Raw genomic sequence first — 15,716 nt, 5'->3', positions numbered from 1 at the left:
CAGGGCGATCGAAACTAGTGTTACATGAATACGATGCTATGTATGCATTGTATCAAATCTTTTTATTCAATAAAAGAAAGATTTGAGCAAATTATTTTATATGAAAACTACATAGATTTCATTCTTGAACCAAGAAAAACAGGCTTAGATTAAGCAAAACAAAATTTTATATATGAAATAAAAAGAGCACAATACTTCGTGATGATAGCTAAAAGACGGTTCTGCTTTTTTCTCATAGACCAAAAAAAAAAAAAAAAAAATCAACAATTTAGGATTAGCTCGAAAATATGACTTTAAATATAACAAGCAGGAATGTTATTGCAAGTATCAGTTATTTAATTCTTGTATCTTCTTTATCATCAAGTTACACGTACCTGGTTTGCATTTGTTTGAATAAAACTACTTAAGGGATTCATTTTGGAAGAATAAGCAGCAGATTTGCACACTTGTAGTCTTTTTTTACAATCATTTCACGACAATCCCTCCAAGTTTCATAAAATGAGCATAGATCAACCTCTTCAAATAATCACTTTTATTCTGTTTTTAGGGCTATTTTATTATTGTTAAAAGAACTGGTAAAACTCTTTACTGGAATAAGATCGCACTTTTTTTTTGTTTTTAGAGTAATTTATACAGTATTACTATTATTTATATATAGCTATTGCATTATTGATAGTATATGGTTTAAAATACTGTAAAGACAAAGAAAAAAAAAGCGCAAATTGGCACTGGAAATATTGCGATTATACATCTAAAAACAATTGCATATTTACAGCTAGCTTTTAAAGAAAATGAGCATATTGATCAACTACTTAGTCAAAGCAGGACTTTCCCTTTTAAATTTCGGCACAAGTTATAAGATTTATGTTTATTGATAATATGTTATTTTAAATCTTGAGAAATATGTGCATTTTTTTATAAACCCTGACAAAATAAGCAGCGCATGCTTCTGGTTTTCTTGGATTGACAATACGGAAAGGTTTGTGAAGCATGGTAAAACATTTACACGCTTTAAGCATTTTATTCTCTTTTTTATATGTTGTAATGAATAGAATGAGTTATGATTGAAGCATGATGGTTTTCAATTAAAGAAATATTAAACTCGATTTTTATTAAAGATAAATAAAATGTTTAATAAGGTTTTCATATACAGAAAAGACAACTAATTTAATAGCAAACCCAATCAGAGCCTCCTAAATCTTTACATTTGGGGATAAAATATTTTTTAGTGTTCGAATCAGACATGTTGTAGCAAGTAGTTGTTCCATAAGCCGAGTAAGCGCCATCAGTACCGACTTTAAAGTGAAGCTCGTTGCAGACTTTTCTGGTAATAGAGGAAGCACCCTTAACACATTTACAAGTTTTAGCGGATACAGTAGCGAGGCAAAAGAAGGTAACCAAAGCAAAAATAAATAACTTAACGTTGAGCATTTTTAGTTAGAAAATAATCTTGAAAAAGAGACGCTTATTTATATTGATTTTTCATGGATCAAACTTTCACAAGGAGATTTTCCAGAAACATTATGACTCTTTTTTCATGGATTCGACTTTCACAAAGAGATTTTCTAGAAACGTTTACTACTATCATGTGTAACAAACTAGGAACGATGTAGTAGAAAGGGCATAACAAGATTTACTTAGTAAAAAAAAATTTTATATCGCGTTACAATCCAACTATTGATTTATCCCACGCTAAACTGGGCATTATAATGAGAAAGTTCTCGGTCTTACCAATTAAGTTAGATCAAGATTTAATTTTAATATTTTGATATAGAGAAAAGAGGCTCAAGCATAAAATAATGGAAAAGATGCATTATAAATGTAAATGCAGGCTAGATTGTTACTTAAAAGACAATTTGATTAAAAATCGAGCAAAAGAGATAGGTTTGATTTTTGCGTATGTGAACTTTTTTTTTTTTTTTTTTTTTTTTTTTTTTTTTTTTTTTTTAGTTTAAACTAACATAAAACATTACAGTGCTCCCGCTGCCAGTTAGTGGTTTTCCACTTCATTTTCTCGGGTTCTAATATCTCAATTCACAATGTTTCAATCATCCAATTCGCGGTTTTTCTTTTTCATTTAGTAATTTTTTTTTTCAATCGTAAGGAAATACATATTTCTTAAGCAGAAGCGTTTATTACAGTGTTCACGGCGTCAAGTTGCGGTCTTATAAATCAATAGAATGAGAAGATATAACCAGAAAAGAAGGTCGCCTATGAATGACCGAAAATAAAGCAGAAAAAATAAGAAATGAAAAGATTTGAAACTAGACGCTTTTTGGAAACTAAAGCTAGTCCTTTATTGATTCAATATATTGAATATCTATATTCTTTCGCTACCTAAGGATTGTTTCTTAACCAAGGGGTCTCCACGAAGAGTTTATTATATGGAGAAGAGCTAACTAGGAAACAATTATTTAATCCCAGAAAAGGTGACAAAAGCTATTCGTGATACCAATCAGTACCCTTCTCACAAGGTTTTCTGTTCTGTTCTTTTTCTTTTTTTCCTTAATGACTATTGGATTAAAATGAAGCATCAAACCATATGGTGTAATGAGGTATGCAAGAACATTGCAACTTTGTTTTGTCCATCGGATGATGTATATTACCTTTTATGATCGACTGTTGTGGACCTCAATTCAAATTTACTTTGGAAAGTAAGAGAATTGCCCGTCAAAATTCTAGGATGCGTTGCTGGGAGTTGTCCGCTTCACTTTTTTGGGATCCAATTGCTTCTTACCTTCTCGCAGTTGATCTTGGTAATCAAAGCTGTAATAATTTTGAGAACTAAAAAGAGCACAACTTCACTTTTCATTTTTATCATAAATTATATTATGTGTGGTTGCTTTAACTTGCTTTATCTCTAATTATACTGCTCGGTAAGACCATACCCTAATGAAGCCTTTCTACTATGTAAACTGATTCTCCTATTGACTCGGCTGCATCTATGGAATAAGGCTTAATAATTATGAAACGATGGGCTGCACAACAAATAAATTAAACATAAGAACATAGTTATTGTACCTTGATATACTAAAAACTTATTCTAATGCTTTTTTTAATTTCCTAAGATGATATCTCTGTTAGCTGATCTAGCCTCTTTACTCATACTACTAAACTAATAAAGAAAAAGACTAATTCTAGATCCCTTCATATTTTTTGTGTAAAATTGAGAATACCATATGCATGAATAAACACGGGCGGAAGCTTTTTTATTTGGATAAACTGACAATATTTACCTTTTATTCTTTTTTGTTCCCTATATAGCGCTCACTATAATAGTTATAAATAATCGACATGCACCATCACAACAGCAAATAGCAACCAGTGCTGTTTTTGTTTATATTTCAGAATCATTTGACCATTTGTGAGCAATTATACAGTAAGTAAAAAAAAGCTGTTTCAATGTTCTTCCTAAATATGGTTTTGCTACTATTACTACAAGTACATTGAATAAAATGCTACAGCTCATACATCATATGAAAGCGCTAGTTCTTGTGTATAATACAATATATCAATAGTATTACTTCCTCAATATTTACTCACTAAAACGTGTAACATTACTACAGTCGGTGCACTTAAACGGTTTTTTAACTCCATTCAAAAAACATAAATACCAACAACAATTATGCAGACTTCATTTTTAATTTATGCATTACACATGAAGTTAAGAGACAAGTATAACGCTTTGTGTTTATTAAAAAAAAGTATATAAACACGTTATTTGATTAATAAACGCGTAACGAATTTCACGTTTTTTCATTTAGCATATTCAACCCAGGATACTCAAAATGATTTGAGGGTGCTCTTAGACTGATTTGTCTTATGAGGAGACTGCTGATTGCTTGACTCTCTGAAGCCACTGTTTATCGATATTGCAAGAAATATAATATCCCAAGACCCAACAATACTGGCGGACGGCCTCAAAATTTAATTGAAGCAAACCAATCCCTCATGAAGAGTGTGGTAATCTTAGAACAGTTGAAATTAGTTGTTGGAGTCTTCGAATACTTCAAGACCATTTATTCAAGGTTGGCTTACAACGCCTTAAAAAGCCTAAGCAAAAAGAAAGGGAATCTCTTTAAACAACCATACATTGCAACTGTCACAATTTTTGACAGGGCTTTTTTGTTACTTCATTTGATTCAGATGCTTCACCAGAACGTAAGCCTTCTGATACTGAGACGTTAGTTGTTTCTTTACCGTTTTGTTTTATGGTACTCACATATGAAGTAACGCATTTCCTTCGGTAACAAACAAGCTTTCAATGGCTCTTCGGACATATGTGAAACAGCTGTAGCATTTACCTTATTAACATGAGCCTGATATTTGATCCAATTGGCATTACGAACACCAATATTGGTAAACCAAGCGTCAAATTCCATTTTGTTTGCAAACTGGGATATTGATTAAAAGTTCATTAGCATATTCAGGAGCGCTTCTTTGAAAAAAAAAAAGAAAAAAAAAAAAAAAAAAGATATCGAGAAATGTTGATAGATGAAGAGGAGGATATTTTATATATTGTTTTCAGGAAAAGTACGTATATGCAAATAAGGTAATTGATAAATCTAAAAAACATTCATCAAGATGTGGCTGCTGCAATATATGTTGCTTAAGGAATTCCCTAAAGCTCCTTCTGCTAGACTGGTCTTTTATCTGGCGGCACTGGTTCCAATCTCCATGGTCGTTTTCTGTTTGTTTGTTCGTGGGTTTAAGCCCTGTTATTAAAAATGTTTCTTGTGATGACCAGATAAAATGCAGTATCCGCATAAAATTCTCATACACAAAAGAGAATTTGACAGGCTGCAAGAATGGGCGGGGCTAGGTGTACAAGGCATAACTGCTCTGATATGCAAGCTAAACCTGAGTCCAAGTTTATTAAATAAAGTTTAGACAATTATTCGAATTGCTTTACATCCACAATAAAACAATAGTTAAAAATGAATGAGAATTCAAATCCAAAATGTGATTGCTTAATCAATGCAAGTTCGAGGAAAGCATATACACATTTGTTTAAAAAAAAAAAGAGGATATATTACCAAAAAAAAAGTTGAGCCTGATAAAAAAGATGCTTATAAAATGAGTTTGCTATTTTGAATATTTTGGACAGTTTGATCAATAACTGAAATTGCCGTGGTTACTTTTTTAATAGATGCAGTAGTTTTGGTTTTCATTTCTGGAATTGCTTCGTTCAAGCTCATAAAAGAGTTAACCAAGGCACGTGTATTCGTTTCAGTTAGTTCAGATATCTGTACGTTCTTTGATTTATCCTCATCTTTATAAAACACTGCACACAGAAACACCATCAATTGTCTGTTTTTTACTCTAAAATGTAATTATTACCTTGGTGCTCACCCAAATTAATTTTTTCTATTTCTATAAAATCTTCTATGTTGAAAGAATAAGAAGTATCTTTATCACTTTTATTGATATGACTAATAACTGAACCGTAACTCAAGTTAATATCTGTTTTTTCAGGCTGTGAATTGAATAGTCCAAGTTGCATGTTGTATTAAAAGGTGTAAAAGCCGCACAAAAAGGGCGCATATAATCCAATTAATAAAAACTCCGATGAAGAATAAATTTTTTTTTTTTCAAGTTTTATACTTTTTTTTTCAGTCAAACAAAACAACGCAATGCTTGATATCAACTTACTTTTAGAAGATCGTGGCGGTAATCCCGAAGCTGTAAAGGAATCTCAAAGAAGACGTGGTGCTCCTGTTGAAATTATCGACGAAATCATTGCTGAATACAAAGAATGGACTACAAGTATGTGTACCTTTTTATAATTAACAGGACAGCTAACATGAGATGTTATATTTTTATCACAGTCCAATTTGATAGTGATCAAAAGAATAAAGAAATGAATGCTTTACAAAAGGAAATTGGCAAGAAATACAAGGCAAAGGAAGATCCTTCTGAATTACTTGCTAAAAAGGCCGAGTTACAAAAGAGTAAAGAAGAACTTGTTGCCAAAGCCAAAGACAAAGAAACCTCTTGGAAGAATAAGTTAAACACTCTCGGCAATATTGTTCATGCCTCTGTTCCTACCTCCATGGACGAAGACAATAACGAAATTATTCGTACTTATTTCCACAATGGTGTTGAACCCGTCAAGAGAACTGATATCTTGTCTCATCATGAAGTTCTTACTCGTTTAGATGGTTATGATCAAGAACGTGGTGCAAAGGTTGCTGGTCACCGTGGTTATTTCTTGACTAGTGTTGGTGTTGATCTTAACTTGGCTTTGATTAGTTACGGTCTTAACTTCCTTGGTAGACACGGATACAAGAAATTACAAACACCCTTTTTCATGAACAAAGAAATGATGGCTAAAACTGCTCAATTGTCTCAATTTGATGAAGAGCTTTATAAGGTAAATCTCCTCTTACTGAATATGGAGAAACATGTCATGAATTATTTTATTTAGGTTTCTGGTGATGGTGAAGATAAATACCTTATTGCCACCTCTGAACAACCCATTTCTGCTTTCCATTCTGGTGAATGGTTTGAAAAGCCCAGTGAACAGTTGCCCATCAAGTATGCTGGTTACTCTACCTGTTTCCGTAAGGAAGCTGGTGCTCACGGTAAGGATACCTGGGGTATTTTCCGTGTCCACCAGTTTGAAAAGATTGAACAATTTGTCTTGACTGCACCCGAAAAGTCTTGGGAAATGTTTAATGAAATGATTGAACACTCTGAAGGATTTTTCCAAAGCCTTGGTCTTTCTTACCGTGTTGTTGCTATTGTCTCTGGTGCATTGAACAATGCTGCTGCTAAGAAATATGATTTGGAAGCCTGGTTCCCTTACCAAGGAGAATACAAGGAACTTGTCTCTTGTTCCAACTGTACTGATTATCAATCTCGTAACTTGGAAATCCGTTGTGGTGTCAAGAAGATGTCTGATCGTGAGAAGAAATATGTTCATTGCTTGAATTCTACTTTATGTGCCACTGAAAGAGCCATGTGTGCTTTATTGGAAAACTGGCAACGTGAAGATGGTTTAGAAATTCCCCCTCCATTAGTTCCCTACATGGATGGTCGTACATTTATTCCTTATGTTAAACCTGCACCCAAGAAATAAAAAGCTGAAAAAAAGCAAACATACACGATATTTTATTAGAAAACTTATTGAAGCTTTTCCAACATAGAAGAGAGTTTGTTATGAACTTTTGCTAAACCTGTTGCTATCTTTGCTTGATCCTGATTCTCATAAGGGTCATCCAAAAGATTGTTTGCATCACGGTTATCAATGATACCTTCTCGATACTGTTCATCAATATGATGAAGCTTGTTTTGCAAATGTTGGATGTCCTTAGCAGTGTACTCCTGCTTAGACAAGCTTTCTGCTTCTTGTCTGACATCTTTGAGTTGATGAATTACTCCTTCTACAATTTGCTTTTAGTAATTCAATTTAAGAGTAGTAAAGTAAATCCTTACGAAGATCTTTTTTCATATTGAAATATTGCTATGATAAACCAAAAAAAAAAAAAAAAAAGCACAGGTAATTTATATACAAATTGCAATATTATGCAGAAAAAACCCTTCTCCCAATGCTTTTCTCATGACGATATGATTACAAACAAAGAACATTTATGCCGTCTATCAATCAAAGCTTAAAAGAAGTCATAATACAACATAAAGACTTTGTCAACTGTGGTTTTATTACTTTTTAGAAAAAATATTAGAATAAAGTCCTCGTCTCTGACTTAAAGCAAGATTTTCTTTATGTTTCAATTTGTCTTTCTAAACGATCAAGACGATCACGAAGAGTATTCAACATGGTCTGATATTCATGCGGTCCAATGTCATTCTGTGATCGGACGATAGTGGGCGGCGTTTGAAGCTCTTCATGCTGTTGTTGTTCTTCACTTCTCTTTTCGGACATTGCTACCAAGTCTTCTGCCACGGCCCTCTCTTCTCTTGTAGCACTTGGCAATGGAGAAGGCAAAGAATGTGATGTTGAATTGGGCTCTAATTGAATAGATTGTTGCTGCTGCTGCTGGTGCTGTTGTTGTCTTTGTCTATCCTGTTCATTCATTCGGCTTTCTACTGATTCAATGCGTCGTATGAGTAAATCAATTTTCTTTTCCATCTGTGATATGTACTCCCACTGGGCTTCTTTAACTTGGTTTCTCACTAGGCCTTCAATAGTGGTTGCAGATGCTTGGAGTGTTTGCATAAGAGATGAAGAACGTCGAATTTGATCATCTAACGTGGTTTTCAATGTGCGTGTGGTCTCAATTGTATCAAACAAATGTTCAAAGGGTTGAAGGTATTGTTGACGTTGTAGTGCTGCAAATGAGCTTGTAGTAGGTGTTTTGGGCGGTAAAGGCACACTAGCTGCTGATGCAGCAACAGGCTCCAAGTTTCTTTGTGAGCTATAATGTGATTTTCCATTAAAGTGAGAAGATGTAGCACTGAACTGCTGATAGGCTACATTTTCCCTACTAGTGGGGTGGGCAGAGTGTGGAGGTTGTTGCTGGGAAGGCACAATAGGAGGTATAGCGAATTCTTGTCTTCTGGGTGATGGTTGATGAGGAAAAGCAGGTCTAGCTGTTGCAGGTGCAGGAATAATAGGTACATTATGTTGATTAGAATTAAGACGCGTTCCATGATTTCCGCGAGCTGTAGAAAAAATGTTATAGAAAGTAAAAATATAAGTATTTTTGATGCTTACCTAAATTTGATTTCTGGTGTTGAGCTTGATGTTGAAGTACAGCTTGACTAAAATTAGAATTAATTGGTGCTGAACGAACACCAGTTAATTGTTCATGATAGGAAGGTGCAAAGATGGTTAAATTCAAAGCGTTTTTATGTTTAGTAGATATTCTTTTTTTATGCTGCTGTTCAGAATCTCCTACAGGATACGAATGTATCTTTTTTGCCAGCTGTCTTGAAGATGATCCAGCAGACATAGAAAGACGTCTTTTTTCTCTCTCAGTGCTTTCTAGTCCATTTTGTGAAGGTGAGGAGCCACTGATTCTTTGCTTTTTATTTGCGTGGTCAATTATACTAGTAAAATAGATAAATAAAACAGTTATCACATTTAGTGTCTTTTTTATGATACCTTTGTCTTCTTAATTCATTTGAACTCAGTAAAACTTTGTCTAAAGCCATAGCACTCCTTGCTTCTGGAATGGTCTGATGAATGGAAGGTGATAATGGTTCAGTCTTTATTACTTTTTTCCCCTCTTCTTCAATAGCATCTTGCAAATTTTCTAATGGTAATTGTACTGATTCCCAAATATGTTCTTCTTTAGGAGCTCGAGTAAATTCCGGAAAGGTTTGCAGTATAGCATCAGCTAAACCTTTTTGATAATCGTCAGGCTTGAATTTACAGAGTTCAACCAACATGTATTTGTTGTGCTTAAAGGCCAAATCAATTAAGACTTTTGTATCCAAATAAGTATCTTCGTGGTCTTTGTAACAGTTTTCATAAGGACCTTCTTTAAAACAAGTTGGTGGTAAATCAAAGAGTGGTATAATATCTGATAGCCGATATAATAATGTATCAGTATTTGGTAAACGAAAGAGAATCAGTGGTTTTTTGTTTGTTGAGTATCTTCCAAGAAGCTGGCTTAACACTTTCATCCTTTTGTTTATAAAAAAAAAAAAAAAAAAAAAAAAAAAAAAAAAAAAAAAGAGGAAGCGCACGAAAAAAAAAGCAAGTTAATTTAACTTAATTTCTGATTGGATATTAATTTATTAAGAAAACATTAAAAATAAATTTTTATAATTCATATCTTCTCAATACTTCTTCTTCAATTCTATGATTAGGGGCTTTCTTTCCTGTCCAAATTTCAAACTGAGCAATTCCTTGTGAGATCAAAACCTCAATTCCTTCGACACAAGACCATCCTTTACGGTCTGCTTGTAAAAGCAATTTGGTGCGGCGGGGTTTATAAGCCATATCACAAATAATTCCTTTAATACCACCATAGAGATGAGCAGGTATTTCAATACCTGAATCTGCTGGCACAGTAGATATAATCACACCAGGACCAATTTTACTGTTTTCTAAGCTTTCAATCACTTCAATTTCAATGAAACCCTTGAAGGCTTTTTGAAGATCATATGCTTTGGAGGAAGTTCTGTTCCACAAGTAAATCTTTTGAATACCCATCTTTTGCATTGTGTATAAAGCAGCACGAGCAGTACCACCAGCGCCAATAACAAGACCTTCTTCAGGAGGGTTGTTAGGGTCCATCATAAGTGCTTGGATACGGTGCTTCATGCCAAGGTAATCGGTGTTCTCGCCAATAAATTGACGCTTCTTTTCTCCATTGACGACTGTTTCACGGACAAAAACAGTGTTAACAGCACCAATCATCTTTGCATTTTCGGTCACTTCATCAAGATACTTCATAACAGATACCTTGTGGGGAATGGTCACAGAAGCACCACCAAAACTAGGGTCTTTAAGAATAGCATCTTCAGCATATTCTACCATGTGGCATTCCAAAAGACCATAGTGGTGAGGAAGGCCCAAGGTTTGGAAGCCAGTGTTGTGAAGGGTGGGAGACATGGAATGCTGAATAGGGGTACCAATCAACCAGAATGATTGAGCGGGCAAAAGACCAATAAGATGACGTGTCTTGTTAATTTCAGCCAAAGAAAGCTGACCGGGTGCAGCCTTTTGAGGGAGAGCAGGATGAGTGACTGGAGTCAGACACTCATTCAATACACGTGATAACTGTCCAGCAGCTCCCATGTTGATAGCAATCAAGTTTTTGCCATCTTGCTTCGATGCACGGAAAGTTTCAAGCTTGAAATTGTCTTGGATTGTTTCAGCAACGCCAACCAATTTGATTATATCACCATACTTGGCAGCTAATTCGTATTTTGTTTCGATTGCCTTGCCATCCCAAGGGGTCACTTTTTGAACATCGTGCCATGAAGAGATAATGAGACTTTCTTCTTTTTGAGCGACGAGTTTCTCAATTGTTTGAGCGTTCCAGCAAATCTCAACATCAATATATTCACAACCCCAACGTTGACCCCAGCGAAGCAACTCAAACATACCCTCTTCATCATTATCAGAGAAAGCACCGGCTTGACTCTTGGAGCGAACTGTGAATATAACAGGAATGGAAACAGTTCGACGCAGAAGAGCAAGTTGCTCACCTACATACTCAATATCACTGATTCCTTCTTTTTCTTCGGGCTTCTTAAGGAGATCAACACGCAGTTCAACAGCATCAGCACCTTCACAGACTTCAACCAACTTTTCAATGCATGTACTGAGATCTTTACTGGTCAAGGAAACAAAAGTAGTGGGAGTGCCTACACGACTAGGAGTAATGTTTACTTGGTTGGTATCACGGCCCCAAATAAAATTGAGATATCTTTGAAGATCCTTTTTGATGGCTACCCATTCAGTAGGGGAAACATATCCATTTTCAAGCAAACTGGCTGCATAAGCAATGAATTCATAGTTGCAGACCTCCTTGTACCAAGCACGACGACGACGCCAGACGTTCAACATATCTTCACCAAACATGGGACGTGTCTTGTCTCGGTTCAAGTACTTGACTACTTGATCCAAATCACGCACCAAATGAAGCACTTTACCACCATTACTGTGATGCTTCTTCAAGAGTTCGCGGTTCTCTGCCGTTTCAACAATACCACCACCGCATGAGATAACGTGATCGCGAGCATATGGAGAGTCTAAAATTTGTTTCAACATTTCTGTCTCCTTGACACGAAATTGTTCCCAACCCCAGGTGTTGATGAATTCTGTAATGGTCGTGTTTAAGGTATTTTCAAAATAGTGATCAACATCCACAAATTTAAAGCCTAATACTTCAGCAGCATACTGGCCGAGAGTAGTCTTGCCTGTACCACGCATGCCAACAATAACTAAGGACTTGTTGCGATCGACATTTTTAACAGGCTTATTAGGTACGTGCGTGCGACCCAGTGTTTTTTGAGTCAAACGGTTTCCAAGATCAATACCATTTAAACGGACACCAAGCTTTCCTTCCAAGTCATCCCACCAGGTAGGCCAGGTCTTTTCAACACACTTCTTATCAGTGATAATTGTACCGTGAGGAACTACAGTAGAGAAGACAGAAAAACTCATGGCGATACGGTGATCATCGTAAGTATGAACACCTTCCTTAGGAGCCTTAAGGTCTTTGATAGGTTTACCATGAATTTGGATACCATCAGGTAATTCGGAAGCTTGAACGCCAAATTTGGTTAATTCATGCACCATGGCAGCAATACGGTTACACTCTTTCACACGTTGGTTGGCAATACCATGGATACGCGTAATGTTCTCTGTTTTACCATCGGTAGAAGTCACAGCAGCCAAAACAGTGGCAGTCAAGAAAGCATCAGTCATTGTTTCCATGTCAATTTCGGGAAGAGGACGGAGTTGACCAATAGGAGGACCGGTGACAGTAGTAGAAGTCTCAGTTTGTACAACGGTACATCCCATAGGTTTGAGCACATTGACAGCAAAACCTGCATCACCTTGAAGAGAAGATGAACCAATACTAGTGACAGTACATGTTGTACCGGTGATAGCAGCGATAGCTAAAGGGTAAGTAGCAGAACTGGCATCGGATTCAACAAGGTAGTGTTCAGGGTTCTTGTAAGTGGTTTGTTTAATTCTGTATGTGTTTTCGGGAAGACGTTCAACTTCAGCGCCAAATGATTCCATCATAGCAATGGTCATATCGATATAAGGTTGAGAAATAACTTGACCGCCTGTCAAAACAAGTTCAACGGGTTCAATAGCATAGGGAGCACACAATAAAATTGAAGAAACATATTGGGAAGAAATAGAAGCAGCTAATTCAATACGGCCACCTTTAAATCCGCCATTTGGTGTAACAGCAATAGGTAGAAAACCTTCTTTTTCGGTGGAAACAATTTGAGCATTGTTAGCCTTTAAAGCTTCTAAAAGGGGAGCAATAGGTCTTTGCTTCATACGAGCGTTGCCGGTCAAGATAGCAGCAGAGTTCTTTGCCCCTTCATTTGTAGGGATCAAGGTCAAGACGGTAGTCAAGAAACGGGAGGCAGTACCGGCATTACCAACGTAAAGCTCTTTATCAGGAACCACTAATCTGCCATTACCACCGTGGACAACAAGGGTTTCACCATTGTCTTCCCATTCAAAATCAGCAGCATTTAAGCTCTTCAAGGCAGCCAACATGAATTGAGTATCGTCAGAGTGAAGTAAATTCTTGATACGGACGGTGCCACTACCCAAGGCAGCAATCAATAAAGCACGATTGGAAATAGACTTTGATCCAGGAGTAGTCAAAGAAACTTCCTTCTTAGGACCAGTAGCAGACTCAGTGACTGGAAGTACCAGTTGTTCAGGAGCAAGTACTTTGTGGATATCAGCATCAGCAATGACAGAAGCACGAGGCTCCAGGGTCTTTCCAATAGAGGAAAGCATCACAATACGCTTCTTGTCTCCTTGGTTCTTTTTATCAACTTTCATAATTTCCATAATATCATCTACATGACAATAAAGGTTTCCAATCCTGTCCTTCACTTTCTTTTCGTCTAAGCTAATAGGCAAGCCATAGGAAGAAAAACAACGAGCCAAACGCCCAACGGCAACTTGGTTCAAGTGACCCAGATTACGAGCTAACTCGGCTTCTTTCATACACCCAATAGAAACACATTCGCCGTGCAACATCATGGGAGAAACAATGGCTTCAATTCCATGGCCAATAGAGTGACCGAAGTTCAATAGACCACGAAGGCCACCTTCTCGTTCATCATTAGTAACAACATATGCCTTGAAACGAGCAGAGGCCAAAATCACATCCAAAAGTAAAGATTGAGATGCAGTTCGAGTTTCCAAGGTTGCACCTGAAGAAAATAAAAATGAGTGATGTGCGTTACACAATTTTTTCTTACCTTGGTTAGGATCTTTGGAATCGTTACCAAGAACGGCGTGACGGATAGCTTCTACGCCATTTTCGAGTTTATTAAAATCTTCTTCGTTTGAAATTGCAGCAGTCTATAAATAAGATGTGGATGCATTAGAATGTAAACATTTATGTCTCATTCTTATTTTTACCTTAATAAGCTCGGCCATTCCGTTAGAAAATTCGCGTTCAGGTAAAGTAGTTAAAAAGTTGACATCGATGAAGATACGCTTAGGTTGCCAAAATGCACCAATTAAGTTTTTACCAGCGGGTACATCAATGGCGGTTTTACCACCAATGGAAGAATCAACCATGGCCAACAAAGTGGTAGGAATTTGAACAAAAGGGACACCACGCATGAAAGTAGCAGCTACATAACCCACTAAATCACCAATGACACCGCCACCCATTGCCAAAAAACAAGTATCTCGGGTGACTGCATTAGAAAGCAACCAGTCCTCGATGTCAGCCTTCACTTTACGAGATTTAGTCATTTCTCCAGGAGGAAGAACACGGGTAAAGAAACGAGGTTCCTTGATGCCCTTAGACTTATAAAGTTCTTCGCTAACAGATTGGAAAGCGCCAGCATATTTCTCGAGATAAATGGAGGCAAGGTGACTGTCAGTAATAAGGACGTAGTTTGAAGCAGGTATGTTTGTTAGAACATCGCGTAAAAGATACTCGGTTAAATGAAAGCCTGCAATAATAGACTCTGACCCAAGTATTGAAACTTTTACGACATCGGGATTCACCGTTGCCATTTTGTTGAAATCAGTATGTTAAAAGCGAAAAGAAAAGGGGAGGGGTGGATAAATGGAGATTTAAACTTAACATATAAATAATGACTCAGAGGAAAGCGCGTCACCTAATGGGCGAATCAAAAGTGTCATAGAAAGTATGAAATTTCATTGGGCAATTTAATCGTAATAAGTTGTCATGTCCCTTTTCCCATGTAAAAAAGAATTGAACTATTTACATTATTTGTGATATGCAAAATGATTCATTCAAGACAACGGTTTAATGTGAACGCACAAATCTAGGCTTACTGTATGACTTTATGAAATAATGTAGAAGCAAAAGCAATTTTTTTATCTATTATACAACAAATGTTTCATAAAATAGCGAATTAAAAGCTGAGAGCAATTAGTTTGTGTTGCGAAAAGTCATTTTGATTATTTGCGTTATATTGCCCAATTTAAAAATATTTATATTATTCGAGTTGGAAAGAGTTGAACTATTTACTAACTTTTGTACTTTAGTATCTCTACGCTACATTTTTCTTTACGTGGCCTTTCATATATATCTCAATAGCAATCGTAGCGTTTTCACTTGAGTTCTTGTAGTACTTTCTTTCTATTAAAAGCCTTCAAATTTTTTATAGGAAAAGACGATCCGTAATTTTTTAATAATTATAACTAAAAGTAAAAGCAGCGCTTTATTACTGAATGTAGAAATCCAACAAAAATTTTTCCAATTTCAATGTATTGACTTGTATTTCTTAAATATCATCAAATAGCATTAGACTTCCTATATAAGATTGTAGATATTTGCTTTGTTAAACGTTTCTTCACAAATTATTTTTAAGATATGAAAACCTTCTGGGCTTTATAGTAGCATAAAATGCTTTCATCTACTAGTACTCTAAACTCTTGTTCTCGTTTGCCTACCGAAAACCACTTAGCAATATCACCAAAGACCAATCTGAATATTCCTTTCAAAGGACTTTGTGCTTTTTACACTAAAAGGAATATGCTAAAGGTAATTTAGTTATTCCCCAACGTGAATCTTATGTCGAAGCCGCTTTTTATGCCTCTTTTGTCT

At 35.9% G+C, this 15,716-nt stretch overlaps 5 protein-coding genes across 5 annotated transcripts; 1 reads left to right on the top strand and 4 right to left on the bottom strand.

Annotated features, from left to right (window-relative positions):
- Positions 1 to 1,167: 1,167 nt before the first annotated feature.
- Positions 1,168 to 1,431, bottom strand: RO3G_10205 (uncharacterized protein; the record flags this gene model as incomplete). The annotated part of the gene is made up of 1 exon (XM_067664790.1): positions 1,168 to 1,431. One exon carries the CDS (start codon positions 1,429 to 1,431, stop codon positions 1,168 to 1,170), a length of 264 nt encoding a protein of 87 aa, XP_067520891.1.
- Positions 1,432 to 5,633: 4,202 nt separating this feature from the next.
- RO3G_10204 (seryl-tRNA synthetase) lies at positions 5,634 to 7,081 on the top strand (the record flags this gene model as incomplete). Its single annotated transcript, XM_067664789.1, has 3 exons — positions 5,634 to 5,766; positions 5,829 to 6,373; positions 6,428 to 7,081. 3 exons carry the CDS (start codon positions 5,634 to 5,636, stop codon positions 7,079 to 7,081), a joined length of 1,332 nt encoding a protein of 443 aa, XP_067520890.1.
- Positions 7,082 to 7,125: 44 nt separating this feature from the next.
- Positions 7,126 to 7,453, bottom strand: RO3G_10203 (uncharacterized protein; the record flags this gene model as incomplete). Its single annotated transcript, XM_067664788.1, has 2 exons — positions 7,126 to 7,385; positions 7,438 to 7,453. 2 exons carry the CDS (start codon positions 7,451 to 7,453, stop codon positions 7,126 to 7,128), a joined length of 276 nt encoding a protein of 91 aa, XP_067520889.1.
- Positions 7,454 to 7,723: 270 nt separating this feature from the next.
- Positions 7,724 to 8,915, bottom strand: RO3G_10202 (uncharacterized protein; the record flags this gene model as incomplete). The annotated part of the gene is made up of 3 exons (XM_067664787.1): positions 7,724 to 8,021; positions 8,106 to 8,625; positions 8,678 to 8,915. The coding sequence occupies 3 exons, from the start codon at positions 8,913 to 8,915 to the stop codon at positions 7,724 to 7,726; spliced, it is 1,056 nt and encodes a 351-aa protein (XP_067520888.1).
- Positions 8,916 to 9,730: 815 nt separating this feature from the next.
- Positions 9,731 to 14,656, bottom strand: RO3G_10201 (uncharacterized protein; the record flags this gene model as incomplete). Its single annotated transcript, XM_067664786.1, has 4 exons — positions 9,731 to 12,285; positions 12,388 to 13,836; positions 13,885 to 13,987; positions 14,048 to 14,656. The coding sequence occupies 4 exons, from the start codon at positions 14,654 to 14,656 to the stop codon at positions 9,731 to 9,733; spliced, it is 4,716 nt and encodes a 1,571-aa protein (XP_067520887.1).
- Positions 14,657 to 15,716: the final 1,060 nt, after the last annotated feature.

Source organism: Rhizopus delemar, genomic scaffold (genome assembly GCF_000149305.1).
Source record: "Rhizopus delemar RA 99-880 supercont3.7 genomic scaffold, whole genome shotgun sequence".
In the NCBI taxonomy this organism is placed as follows: Eukaryota; Fungi; Mucoromycota; class Mucoromycetes; order Mucorales; family Rhizopodaceae; genus Rhizopus; species Rhizopus delemar.
Note: the sequence above shows the minus strand (reverse complement) of the source record. Positions and strands in the feature narration are given on the sequence as shown.